Below are 15,000 nucleotides of genomic sequence, written 5' to 3'. Positions count from 1 at the left end.
CCAGTGGAAGTAGGTCCTTCCCAAAGAGATGGGTTAGTTGTAGTAGTTGTTGTCGTAGTCGTGAAGGTTATGTACATGTCCTCAGAATCAAGATTACATGATGTTGCAGTGTCCGACAAGTTGTGTAAGAATGGTATATAATACCGACAAGATGAAATTAAGACACATGTGCAACATCTGCCCTCGTCTGCTACACATGACGTTACTATATAAGCGCCATGCTCCTTTCTTCTGCTTCAGAATCTCCACGACTATGGTGCTCTTCGCACCTACTCCTAGGTTGAGGGACTGATTACCTCATCTTCTGTACATAGTTCTACTGTCTTCAAGTTATGTCCTAGAATTTGTATTGATAAAGCCACTGGATGGCGAAACGTCTACAATAAAGATACCCAGAGGTTGCACATGTGTCTTAATTTCATCTTATCGGTATTATATACCATTCTTACACACACACATTATATATATATATATATATATATATATATATATATATATATATATATATATATATATATATATATACATGTGTGTGTGTGTGTATGTACTCCACCTACTTGTGGTTGCAGAGATCGAGACTCAGCTCCTGGACCCGCCTCTTCACTGATCGCTACTAGGTCCTCTCTCTGCTCCATGAGCTCGTTTTATAGCTATGTATGGTTCCTGCCTCCACTACATCACTTGCTAGACTGTTCCACTTCCTGATTACTCTATGACTGAAGAAATACTTCATAACATCACCCAGTATTTTGTATATCGTTATCATGTCTCCCCTAACCCTCCTGTTCTCTAGTGTCTTCAGATCGATTTCCCTTAACCTTTCTTCATAGGACATTACCCTTAGCTCTGGAACTATCCTTATTGCAAACCTTTGCACTTTCTCTAATTTCTTGACGTGCTTGACCAGGTGTGGGTTCCAAACTGGTGCTGCGTACACCGGTATGATGGGCCTGACGTACACGGTGTACAGTGTCTTGAACGATTCCTTACTGAGGTATCGGAATGCTATTCTCAGGTTTGCCAGGCGTCCATATGCTGCAGCAGTTATCTGGTTGATGTGTGCCTCCGGAGACGTGCTTGGTATTATACTCACCCCTAGATCTTTCTCCTTGGGTGAGGTTTGCAGTATTTGGCCACCTAGACTATACTCTGTCTGCGGTCTTCTTTGCCTTTCCCCGATCTTCATGACTTTGCATTCGGCGGGGTTAAATTCGGAGCCAGTTGCTGGACCACGTGTCCAGTCTGTCCAGGCCTCTTTATAGTCCTGTTGGATCCGCATCTGATTTAAATCTTCTCATTAACTTATCTGCAAACAGGGACACTTTTGAGTCTATCCCTTCCATCATGTCATTCACATATACCAAATATAGCACTGGTCCTAGGACTGATCCCTGTGGGACCCCGCTCGTCACAGGCGTCCATTGTGATACCTCCTCACGTACCATGACTCGTTGTTGCCTCCCTGTCAGGTATTTTCTGATCCATTGCAGTGTCCTTCCTGTTATACGTGCCTGATCCTCTAGCTTCTGCACTAATCTCTTGTGAGGAACTGTGTCGAAGGCCTTCTTACATTCCAAGAAGATGCAATCAACCCACCCCTCTCTCTCGTGTCTTACTTCTGTCACTTTATCATAAGATTCCAGAAGGTTTGTGACACAGGATTTGCCTTCCATGAATCCGTGCTGGTTATCGTTTATAATCTTGCTCCGTTACAGGTGCTCCACACACACACTGTGTGTGTGTGTGTGTGTGTGTGTGTGTGTGTGTGTGTGTGTGTGTGTGTGTGTGTGTGGTGAGCTACAGTTCCTGTCTCGTCTTTAAACTTCTGACTGACATACTCGACCACTCTCATAAATATTAGTCAACCCTTGTAGAATGAAGAGTTAGTTTCCAGTCTGCTCGCTCCACTTATTTATCAATTCTTAGACATTTTTTTATATTCCTATACAGCATCTTAACTGGAAGTGCAGTTTCCAAATATGGTCCATGGATTTTCCCATCACAAGAAAATAACACATTTTAATTTTTAGAAGGATGGACCGGTAAGCCAGTGGAAGGCCTTGGGCAGATGATCAAAAGCTCCAGATGCGGGTCATCATATGACTAAGACCCGCGTCAAAAGACTCTTGTTCTGAGTCACGGAATCGTGATAACACAATTGCAAAGAAACCAAGGAACGGGCAGGGATTGAACCCACGGCAAGTGAGTTTTTTAAACACGTCCTGTTTCCTGACGAATCTTACATATACTAACCTGGTTGTAGTTGCCTTCCTGTAGTTGTCTCCTTGCCTTTGTAATGTAGATGCATTATGGGCGTGAGAATAGTGTTACTCAGTGTTTTACCTACCCCTAGTGACAAAAGGCCTAGTTCTCACAGGCCTAGCTGGGCCTATACATTCACCGCTAGAGTGCAAGAGTTCAATGGGTCGAGCTTATTGCGCTACACATGCATTTTTTTCTTAAATTAAAAATATTTAAAAATAAAAAAGCAGGGAAATCTTTTTAACTGCAATACTCTATAACCCATAGAGGTTTAATACATATTTTAAACATTTTCATAATAATAATAATAATAATAATAATAATAATAATAATAATAACGAGCACGGTAGTTCTCATTAGCTCCAAGGCTGAGGGATTGAATTCCTCGTCTTTTGTATACAGTGATATAGTCTTTCTATTATGTCCTCGAATTTGTATTGATAAAGCCACTAGATGGCGAAATATCTACAAATAAAATTCCCAGAAGTTGCACATGTGTCTAATAATTAGTTCTTGAAGCAGTCTATCATCATCGAGAAGCTAAGTTTTCCAATCAGAAAATGAATATAAACCCGTTGAAAAGTATGGGTCCCAGCAGTGATTCTGGTGGAACTCCAGTAATTATATACAGCTACACCGATGCTTCATCCTTTATAGTGACTCCTTGTTCTTCTCTATCCTTTGTGACCCTTCTTTTTTTTATCTTTATCTGCTTTTGAAATTCTATGTATATCTGTATCTTCCTTGTTAAATGGATGTGACTTGAACCTGACTAGCTTAGGCTGGTTAGTCTTGGACATTATCAAATCACTACTGCGATTTGACAGTGGTTCAGAACGGATCGAAACGTTGTCACAAGGTTTCTCTCCTAAGTATGGGATTTCAGTGAATAGATCCAGCCACGGTACTTTTGTTCTCTATGCTTATTGAATATTGGCATGATATTTGTTGCCTTCCAATCGTCCTGGACTTTACCATCGGTAAGAATTATTCAAAGATATAGATACGAGTGACTTGCACAGGACTTCGGCTCCTCATAACACTGATGGTGATATTCCATCTACTACTGATGCCTCTGATGTGTCGAGCTCATGTGTCGTGAGTGCACACATAACCCAAGGCTCCCTTTCATACCGAAGAAGTATTGGACACTGAAAACAGGTCATACATTAGGAGATGGGGGGTGATAGAACGAGTATGGGTGTTTAAGCGAGACATTGAATCAGTGACTAATTCCGTGTGCGATAAAATGGGTGAGTGACCGGGAAATAGGGTGAGTAAGCGAGCGTTGAGGTGAATAGGTATGCTAGTGATTTAATGTGGGATTGTTTATGGGAGTTTTAGTTAGTGAGAGGGTGAGTGATTAGGTAAGTTAGCTAAAGGATGAGTCGGCGAGTAAGTCCAGAAGTGAAGTAACAAGCGAATGTGTGATCGAGTGAGAGATAGCCAGTGTCAATAAAATAGTGGAAGAGTGAAAGAGAGAGAGAGAGAGAGAGAGAGAGAGAGGGAGAGGGAAAGGGGGGTCAAGTAGACAGGAGGGTAGTGTGGGGGGAGGGGCACAAACTACCATCCCCCTGATATTGGATTTTTCCCTTACGATTCCTAATTAAATATGCAAGGTTCTTTATTGGTCAAAGTGCCAGACCTGCCAACCAGTTTCCCGTGTGATGATTAATAGCTTTCTCCCAGAAAATGATACCTTGCATATGATTATCTTGATTACTTTACGTTGCATACGATTATCTTGATTGCATTGAAGGAGGAGAGACGATTATTCTGAATTGGCTGGCAAATATGTGAAAAAATAACACAAATTTCATATGCAAATCAGCTACATTGACTGACAACCTTCACTAGACCAACTTTCTATAAAGGAGGAGCGTCCAGTCCTCAGGGGTGGACTCTCTCTCTTAAAGTTGTAACCTTTGACCTCAGAAATGACCTTTTAATGCACTTCTAGGCTCTGTAGATGTCAACTTCACAGCCTTTGGTTGCCTCATCTTAAGGGAGAATTTAACTCTTAAGATTTAACCTTTGGTTTCACAGACTGATGACCAAACACTTATTGCGACTATGTTTCGCTCGGTGTGGCTTTTCTTTACAAAACATGGTATTTGATTACTTAAATAAATTAGGCAATTAGGTTATTTATGTTACTCAGCAAGAGGAAAATAACTATAATATAGAAGCCTTTAAATTACCTTGATAAGTTTGTAATTTGGCAAAATTACATTACTGATCGAAACAGAGATAATCCATTATACAAATTACAGCTACACAAGAAAACATATTAGAGTTTGATGGCATAAAAGCCATTCTTAATTTTGACACACCAGAGGGTCAGTGGAGATGTGACCTCTTGACATGGTTGGCGGTGACGCAGCTCTTAGGTAGGCTGACATAACTCGGGAGTCAGGTCATGTGACCTGACCTCAATTTCGTATATATTCTCTCCAGTTACCTCTCTGTTACCATCCCACCCCTCCACATATACTCAAGCAACTGTGTCCTGCACGGGTAGGCCAGCGGCTGCGGGTCGTATGACCTTCAATAAAGCCATTGGCTGCATCCACCTTTCCTAATATATAGAAAGATCAACTATGTCATCCTTCTCTATACGTTTTCCAGCGCATTTATGTCCTTTATGTAATTCGGCGACTAGAAATGTACAGTATAATGTAAATGAGGCCTAAGCAACAATATATAGAGTTGAAGAATAATCTGAGAACTCCTAGACAGGCTTGTCAGTTCCCTTTTCCCCACCAGAGCGTCATAAACAACATATTTCTCCTGTGTATGGAATAGACCGTCGTGAAAGATGTTAACTGTTGATGCTGCCATAGCTGACGAACCTTTAATGGAATACTTGACGGTATTCTCGTTATCTTACTGAAGTCTCCCTGCTCTGGCTGACAGATTTCAACACTATGTGTGAAATCACATAGTGTGATGGGAAATTACACAGAAACATAGCTCTAGTTCCTTATGTGTAACCATGGTATAGAATAGGGTAGCAGCGCACTTATCATGTATTCAGTTTTGCTGAAGAAACAAAAGCTGTTTCTCTTAAGATTGTTTATGTTTCTCTTAAGACAGACCCGTGTTACAATATCTTTCTCCTGATGAATAAGCTAACGATGACATCCAGCCGAGGCACTCATCAGTTTGGCTCTCAAACCACTGAGTCCAGCACAGGTAGGTCAGTGGTCACTTCTGCTCTGACCTTTCAGAATGCCATCGGCTACTACATACACGTGTGTTCTGTTCCTCTGGTTAGCGCTTCTACTCAGTGGCGGACCTACATTTTTGGGGACCAGACGCTTGAACTATTATGGGGTCACCTTGGCAACCAAGCTAGTTGGTTGCCAAACTTTTAATTTTAATTTTAACTATTATTTTGTATTGAATTACAATATATTATTAATATTATTATTTAAAAAAAAAACTTTCTCGTACAGTTGACCCAAAATTTTTAAAGCAATGCGGACTAAAGTTGCTTCTGGGGCCCCTCCGGGATTAGGGGGCCCTGGAGCTTAAGCTTCACTAGTTTCATAGTAGATCCGTCCCTGCTGCTACTACACCATCAACACAGCTCGTTATACTCAAGCCTAGAGACACTGACTCGGGGTATATATAGTAGTGTTTCAGATTGTAAGTGTACTGTCAGTGTGACTGACACTGGCTGTAGTTATGTCTGTCTCGTCTGTGATTATGTGTGTTTCATCTGTAATTATTTGTCTCTTTATAGTTATGTCTGAGAGCAGTGATCTGTGAGGCTACTATGTGGAAGGTTAGTGGTCACTACGCTGCCACACCTCTCACAACCTCTAACCCCTCCTTCATTACCCTCTCACTACCTCCCCCTCCTTCTTTATGCTCTCACTACCTCTTCCCCTCCTTCATTACCCTCTCATTACCCCTCCTTCATTACCCTCTCATTACCCCTCCTTCATTACCCTCTCATTACCCCTCCTTCATTACCTCCCCTTCCTTCATTACCCTCTCACTACCTCTCTCCCTCCTACCTCCCCCTCCTTCATTACCCTCTCACTACCTCCCCCTACTTCATTACCCTCTCACTACCTCTCCCCTTCTCACATCCACCTTCCTCCTACCTCACCCCCTCCTCCGTCATATCCACCCTCCCATTAACTCCCCACCCCCACCAGTCTCCTGCTGTTCAATCACCCTTCACACTAACCTCTCATTGCAATGCTTCCCTCCATAAATCAACCACTCAACCACTGACCTTTTTCCCTCCTCCATCCTCCAACGTTTTATCCCTCCATAATTTTATGACATTGGACTGTGTAATTGGCTTCTCCAAATCACTGTCTTTTATCCACAGATTCTGTGTTAAATTTCTGTCGCTTCGTAGAGAGGAAAATCGCTTATATATACAATTTCTTTGAGTGACGTTCGCTTTAATTTCGTTTTGGAGTAATTAGCAATTTTTTATGTATTAAATGTCATTCTGTTTTTAAATTTTCTCAAGGCAGTACATAATATTTTTTTTCGGGGGAAGTGACCAAGGTCGAGTACCGAAACGTTTCGATTAAAAATGTCCATGTTGGTATTTTGTGCCTTTTTCAATCAACCTGTCGGTATTACATGGTATTTTTACCAGTACGATTAATGTACCCTATTTCGGAATTTTTGAAATAAACAATGGGAGAAAAATATAAGGCCTTAAACTCAAACTGAGAATGAGCACTGATGATCCAGCTTGATGAGGTAACTAAGCTGATAAAACGTTAAACAAGCTTTAGCAGATTTGATACGATTTAAAGTTCTTAGCTGGGATGACCATGACGAATTAGACACATGTGTAACATCTGGGTATCTCTACCTGCAGACGTTTCGCCAACTAGTTGCTTTATCAATACAAGGACAGAAAAGGATGACCATCCACGTTCCTTTGACTGAATTGTTTGTAATGTTTGGCGCAGTTGCTATTTTGTAGTCGACTGTTCTAAATAGGCAAGCAGTAGCCCACGGAACAAGTAGCCCACGGCACAAATAGTAGCCCACAGAACAAGCAGTAGCACACACAGCAAGCAGTAGCCCACGGAACAAGCAGTAACACATGTAACAAGCAGTAACACACGGAACAAGCAGTAACGCATGGAACAAGCAGTAAAACATGGGACAAGCAGTAGCATATGGGACAAGCAGTAGAATACAGGGTAATCGGTAGCAGAAGAAGCAAGTAACAGCATCGCCAGGAGCAAGCAGTAGCAAGTGGAGGGAGTGGTAGCATGTGAAAACACGCGCGCGCGCACACACACACACACACACACACACACACACACACACACACACACATGGTATGTGAGGAGCTCAACACGAGATTTAAGGAAGTGTTTACAGTAGAGACTGGGAGGACTCTGGGAAGACAGAACAGAGGGGGACACTAACAAGGGTTATACCAACAAGTGTTGGATGAAATGCACACAACTGAGGAGGAGGTGGAGAAGCTGGGGGCCGGGAGGGTGGCACGGACCTGCTTCGCATGGGTCAGTAGGCCTGTTGCAGTGTTCCTTCTTTCTTATGTTCTTAAGTAGATTTGATAACTCAAAGGCGGTGGGATCGGACATCTCTCCGTGGGTCCTTAGAGAGGGAGCAGAGACGCTGTGTGTGCCACTAACCACAATTTTCAACACATCCCTTGAAACTGGGCAACTACCTGAGGCATAGAAGACGGCAAATGTAGTCCCCTTTTTTAAGAAAGGAGACAGAAACGAGGCACTAAACTATAGGCCAGTGTCACTGACGTGTATAGTATGGGAAGTCATGGAGAAGATTATCAGGAGGAGAGTGGTGGAGCACCTGGAATGGAACAAGACTGTAAACGACAACCAGCACACATTCATGGAAGGCAAATCCTGTGTCACAAACCTTCTGGAGTTTTAGGACAAAGTAACAGAAATAAGATACAGAGAGGGGTGGGTTGACTACATTTTCTTGGACTGCAAGAAGGCCTTTGACACAGTTCCTCACAAGAGATTAGTGCAGAAGCTAGAGGATCAGGCACGTATAACTGGAAGTACACTGCAATGGATCAGTGAATACCTGACAGGGAGGCAACAACGAGTCATGGTATGTGATGAGGTATCACAATGAGCGCCTGTGACGAGCGGGATCCCACAGGGGTCAGTCCTAGGACCAGTACTATTTTTGGAATGTGTGAATGACATGATGGAAGGGATAGACACAGAAGTGTCCCTGTTCGCAGATAATGTGAAGTTAATGAGGAGAATTAAATCAGTTGAGGATCAGGCAGGACTACAAAGAGACCTGGACAGGCTGGACACGTGGTCCAGCAACTGGCTCCTCGAATTTAACCCCGCCAAATGCAAAGTCACGAAGATCGGGGAAGGGCAAAGAAGACAGCAGACAGAGAATAGGCTGACGACACTGGAGGACAGGAGAGATAGGGGGGACATGATAACGACATACAAAATACTGAGAGGAATTGACAAGGTGGACAAAGACAGGATGTTCCAGAGATTGGACACAGTAACAAAGGGACACAGTTGGAAGTTGAAGACACAGATGAATCACAGGGATGTTAGGAAGTATTTCTTCAGCCACAGAGTAGTCAGTAAGTGGAATAGTTTGGGAAGCGATGTAGTGGAGGCAGGATCCATACATAGCTTTAAGCAGAGGTATGATAAAGCTCACGGTTCAGAGAGAGTGACCTAGTAGCGATCAGTGAAGAGGCGGGGCCAGGAGCTCGGACTCGACCCCCGCAACCTCAACTAGGTGAGTACACATGCTGTGTGTGCCACTAACAAAGGTCTTCAGCACATCCACTGAAACTGGGCAACTCCCTGAGGTTTGGAAGATAGCAAATGTAGTCTCAATTTTTAAAAAAGGAGACAGACATGAGGCATTAAACTACAGACCTGTGTCACTAACGTGTATAGTATACAAAGTCATGGAGAAGATTATCAGGAGGAGAGTGGTGGAGCACCTGGAAAGAAACTAAATGTATAATCGACAACCAGCACGCTTTCAGGGAAGGAAAATCCTGTGTCACAAACCTACTGGAGTTTTATGAGAAGGTGACAAAAGTAAGACAAGAGAGAGAGAGGGGTGGATAGACTGCATTTTCTTGGACTGAAAGAAGGCCTTCGACACAGTTCCTCACAAGAGGTTACCGCAAAAGCTAGAGGATCAGGCACACATAATAGGAAAGGCACTGCAATGGATCATAGAATACCTGACAGGGAGGCAACAACGAATCATGGTACGTGACGAGGTGTCAGTGGGCGCCTGTGACAAGCGGGGTTCCACAAGGGGTCAGTCCTAGGACCTGTGCTGTTTTTGGTATATATGAATGACATAACGGAAGGGATAGACTCAGAAGTGTCCTTGATTGCAGATGATGTGAAGTTAATGAAGAGACTCAAATCGGTCGAGGATCAGGCAGGACTACAAAGAGACCTGGACAGGCTACAAGCCTGGTCCAGCAACTGGCTCCTTGAATTTAATCCTTCTAAATGCAAAGTCATGAAGATTGGGGAAGGGCAAAGAAGACCGCAGACACAGTATAGTCTAGGTGGCCAAAGACTGCAAACCTCACTCAAAGAAAAAGATCTTGGGGTGAGTATAACACCGAGCACATCTCTTGAGACGCACATCAATCAGATAACTGCTGCAGCATATGGGCGTCTGGTAAACCTAAGGATAGCGTTCCGATACCTCATTAAGGAATCGTTCAAGACTCTGTACACCATTTACGTCAGGTCCATGCTGGAGTATGCAGCACCAGTTTGGAATCCACACCTGGTCAAGCACGTCAAGAAATTAGAGAAAGTACAAAGGTTTTCAACAAGACTAGTCCCAGAGCTAAGGGGATTGTCCTACGAAGAAAGGTTGAGGAAAATCGGCCTGACGACACTGGAGGACAGACGGGTTAGGGGAGACATGATAACGACAGTGTTCAGTGGTCAGTCGTCACGTGAGGTCACAGACCCTGAGCTGCTTGGGGATTAGCGTGGACGGTTACAAAGCATGGCTTGCTTCTACAGTGTTTTAAAAGCTGAGGTTGGAGAGTTGAAGGAGGAGGTCTTGCTTCTCCAGGAGGAGATTAGGAGGCTGAAGGTCCACCTCAATGGGCCTGGGAGAGAGTGTGAGGTGGTTGGAGATGTGGGGAATGAGGCTTCTAGCAGTGAGGTGCAGTCTGTCTCTCACTGTGAGGAGGCTGTAGGTGGGGTGGTAGCAACGGCTACCAGCAGTGAGGTGCAGCCCAGCACCTGCTACAAGTGGCGAGTTGTTCACAGTAAAGGGAGGCGCATCAGAGTAAGGAAAGTTAAGAGTGCAGATCTGAAGGTAGGAAATCGCTTCTCTGTTCTCCAGGATGAATGTACTTCAGTGGCCAGTGAAGGTAAGGGTACTACTGCCCCTGCTAATGAAGGTAAGCGCATTCTTGTGGTTGGTGACTCTCAGGTAAGATATGTTGATCGTGCTTTTTGTAATAGGAATAAGAAGATGAGAGATAGAGTGTGCTTCCCTGGAGCTGGTGTTGGGGACATTGTCAACAGACTGGATAATATCATGTCAGGTAATGGGAACAAGCCCATTATCTGTCTCAGTGCTGGTGGAAATGATATTGGGAAGGGTAGGAGAGAAGAGCTGCTAGATAAGTACAGGTCAGCTATAGATTTCATTAAGTCTAAGGGAGGGATCCCAATCATATGTAGCATCTTGCCTAGAAGGGGAGTAGGAAATGAATGGTTGTCTAGGGCAATTGGTGTAAATTGCTGGCTAGACAGATACTGCAAGGAACTTGCAATCCCATTCATTGACAACTGGAACAACTTTTATGGCAAACATGATATGTATGCAAGGGATGGGGTTCATCTCTCTGGGGCAGGGGTGGTAGCACTTGCAGACTCGATTGAGAAGGCCATTGGTGAAATGCCTATGATTTTAAACTGATGGAAGATAGAGGTATGGGTGTGTGTGGGAAACAAGCAGGTTGCAACACTAGGGTTGGAAACAGTAAATGTACAAAAGGCATTCAGCATGAAGTTATAAATAAAGACAATAGAACAGGTCAGCAAACAAAGGGGGACAGCAGAGGGCAGCAAGGGACTAGCTCCCTTAAGGTTTACTATACTAATAGCAGGAGTGTTAGAAATAAGATAGATGAGCTAAGATTAATTGCAAGTGCAGGAAACATAGATATTATTGCTATAACAGAGACCTGGCTCAATCTGAAAGATAGAGAGATGCCCTCTGAATGTCACATACAAGGCTATAAATTATTCCACACTGACAGGGTCAACAGGAAAGGTGGTGGAGTAGCGATGTATGTCAGAGACAATTTAAATTGTTGTGTTAGACAAGATATTAAATTAGAAGCGTCAGCCACTGAATCTGTTTGGTTACAGCTTCTCGAGGGCCGAGAAAAACTAATTTTGGGTGTGATTTACAGGGCCCCAAATCTTGATAGGGAGTGCAGTAAACTTCTATGGGACGAAATTCGTAAGGCATCTACATACGAAAATGTTGTGCTAATGGGAGATTTCAACTATAGACAGATTGACTGGAGCAATTTGACAGGAAATTTAGAGTCGGGTGACTTTCTTGATACGATCCAGGATTGTTTTTTAAAACAGTTTGTGACAGAGCCAACTAGGGGAAATAACCTCCTTGACTTGGTTCTTGCCAGTAGGGAAACACTAATTAATAATCTTGAGGTTAATGATGAGCTTGGGGAGAGTGATCACAAATCACTCAGTTTTAACATATCATGGAATTCCCCTAATAATGGCAATCAAGTCTCCGTCCCTGACTTTCGCTTGGCTGATTTCATAGGACTGAAAAATTACTTAGGTGGGCTGAACTGGAATGACCTGACTAGGGGTCAGGTAGGTGGTGATGGTTGCCGATATGATGCTTTCCAGGGCATAGTTCTAGCTGCTCAGTCAAATTATGTTCCAAATAGGGAAATCAGATCAAACAAAAATGATCCTAAATGGATGAACAATAGATTAAAATATCTGATTGGTCAAAAGAGAGGCATATATAGGCAAATCAAAAGAGGAGAGGGGCAATTAAGAAATCGATATATTCAGTTAAAGAGTGAAATAAAAAAGGGAATTAGAAAAGCAAATAGAGATTATGAGGTTAAAGTTGCAAGAGAATCGAAGACTAACCCAAAAGGATTCTTTCAGGTATACAGAAGTAAGATCAGGGACAAGATAGGCCCACTCAAAAGTTCCTCGGGTCAGCTCACTGACAGTGATAAGGAAATGTGTAGAATTTTTAACACATACTTCCTCTCAGTTTTTACACAGGAGGATACCAGCGATATTCCAGTAATGATAAATTATGTAGAACAGGACGATAATAAACTGTGCACTATTAGGGTCACAAGTGACATGGTCCTTAGGCAAATAGATAAATTAAAACCTAACAAATCCCCAGGCCCTGATGAACTGTATGCAAGGGTTCTAAAGGAATGTAAAGAGGAGCTTAGCACACCTTTGGCTAATCTTTTCAACATATCACTACAAACTGGCATGGTGCCAGATAAGTGGAAAATGGCAAATGTGATACCTATTTTCAAAACAGGTGACAGGTCCTTAGCTTCGAACTATAGACCAATAAGCCTAACCTCCATAGTGGGAAAATTTATGGAATCAATAATTGCCGAGGCAGTTCGTAGCCACCTTGAAAAGCATAAATTAATCAACGAATCTCAGCATGGTTTTACAAAGGGGCGTTCCTGCCTTACGAATTTATTAACTTTTTTCACTAAGGTATTTGAGGAGGTAGATCATGGTAATGAATATGATATTGTGTATATGGACTTCAGTAAGGCTTTTGACAGGGTCCCACATCAGAGACTATTGAGGAAAATTAAGGCACATGGAATAGGAGGAGAAATTTTTTCCTGGATAGAGGCATGGTTGACAAATAGGCAGCAGAGAGTTTGCATAAATGGGGAGAAATCAGAGTGGGGAAGCGTCACGAGCGGTGTTCCACAGGGGTCAGTGTTGGGCCCCCTGCTGTTCACAATCTACATAAACGACATAGATGAGGGCATAAAGAGCGACATCGGCAAGTTTGCCGATGACACCAAAATAGGCCGTCGAATTCATTCTGACGAGGACATTCGAGCACTCCAGGAAGATTTGAATAGACTGATGCAGTGGTCGGAGAAGTGGCAGATGCAGTTTAATATAGACAAATGCAAAGTTCTAAATGTTGGACAGGACAATAACCATGCCACATATAAACTAAATAATGTAGATCTTAATATTACGGATTGCGAAAAAGATTTAGGAGTTCTGGTTAGCAGTAATCTGAAACCAAGACAACAGTGCATAAGTGTTCGCAATAAAGCTAATAGAATCCTTGGCTTCATATCAAGAAGCATAAATAATAGGAGTCCTCAGGTTGTTCTTCAACTCTATACATCCTTGGTTAGGCCTCATTTAGATTATGCTGCACAGTTTTGGTCACCGTATTACAGAATGGATATAAATTCTCTGGAAAATGTACAAAGGAGGATGACAAAGATGATCCCATGTATCAGAAACCTTCCCTATGAGGATAGACTAAGGGCCCTGAAACTGCACTCTCTAGAAAGACGTAGAATTAGGGGGGATATGATTGAGGTTTATAAGTGGAAGACAGGAATAAATAAAGGGGATGTAAATAGTGTGCTGAAAATATCTAGCCTAGACAGGACTCGCAGCAATGGTTTTAAGTTGGAAAAATTCAGATTCAGGAGGGATATAGGAAAGTACTGGTTTGGTAATAGAGTTGTGGATGAGTGGAACAAACTCCCAAGTACCGTTATAGAGGCCAGAACGTTGTGTAGCTTTAAAAATAGGTTGGATAAATACATGAGTAGATGTGGGTGGGTGTGAGTTGGACCTGATAGCTTGTGCTAACAGGTCGGTTGCCGTGTTCCTCCCTTAAGTCAATGTGACCTGACCTGACTAGGTTGGGTGCATTGGCTTAAGCCGGTAGGGACTTGGACCTGCCTCGCATGGGCCAGTAGGCCTTCTGCAGTGTTCCTTCGTTCTTATGTTCTTATGTTCTTATGACATATAAAATACTGCGCGGAATAGACAAGGTGGACAAAGACAGGATGTTCCAGAGAACGGACACAGAAACAAGAGGTCACAAGTGGAAGTTGAAGACTCAGATGAATCAAAGGGATGTTAGGAAGTATTTCTTCAGTCAGAGTTGTCAGGCAGTGGAAGAGCCTAGAAAGTGACGTAGTGGAGGCGGGAACCATACATGAAGAGGCGGGGCCAGGATCTATGACTCGGCCCCTGCAACCACAAATAGGTGAGTACAAACACACGTGAGAAGGGTAAACACAGAGTATATTGCTATAACAATAATACTGGCTACATACAAACAGTACATTTCTCAATCCCTAAATATGCAATATGTTACGTTTGTTTGGAGTGGCTGGACAAGCCACTGGTGTTTTAAGAGTGGGTCAGGGAAGTGAATTTTCTCAGTGAAATATTATTTTCTATTTTTTAAGCCCTTTAGGAAATTTGGAAAATGCTTGGAATTGTACATTTTAATAAACTTTACGCTTTATTACACTCAGTTTATTATTATTATTATTATTAATTATTATTACTTTAACATTTTTATTAAAATAAAAAAATTATCTAAACAAGGCGTAATCGCGGTAGTCCAAGAGCTGGACTCTTAGTAGAGCACATGTGACAGAAGAGAGCCGCTGGTGCAGCA

At 42.7% G+C, this 15,000-nt stretch overlaps 1 protein-coding gene across 2 annotated transcripts in view; it reads left to right on the top strand.

The window, feature by feature from the left end:
- Positions 1 to 15,000, top strand: part of LOC128693502 (uncharacterized) — a 138,148-nt gene that overhangs the window by 44,731 nt on the left and 78,417 nt on the right. The window contains exon 3 of one of the 2 annotated variants that reach the window (XM_053783210.2): positions 6,011 to 6,052. The exons of the other annotated variant lie outside the window; for it this stretch is intronic. Within the exon in view, the coding sequence (XP_053639185.1) occupies positions 6,011 to 6,052 (42 nt within the window). The remainder of the gene's footprint in view (positions 1 to 6,010; positions 6,053 to 15,000) is intronic. 2 annotated transcript variants of the gene reach the window in all.

The sequence above is a fragment of the Cherax quadricarinatus genome, chromosome 57, assembly GCF_038502225.1.
Source record: "Cherax quadricarinatus isolate ZL_2023a chromosome 57, ASM3850222v1, whole genome shotgun sequence".
Classification (NCBI taxonomy): domain Eukaryota; kingdom Metazoa; phylum Arthropoda; class Malacostraca; order Decapoda; family Parastacidae; genus Cherax; species Cherax quadricarinatus.
The sequence above is the reverse complement of the archived record's forward strand: the minus strand, read 5'-3'. Positions and strand labels throughout refer to the sequence as shown.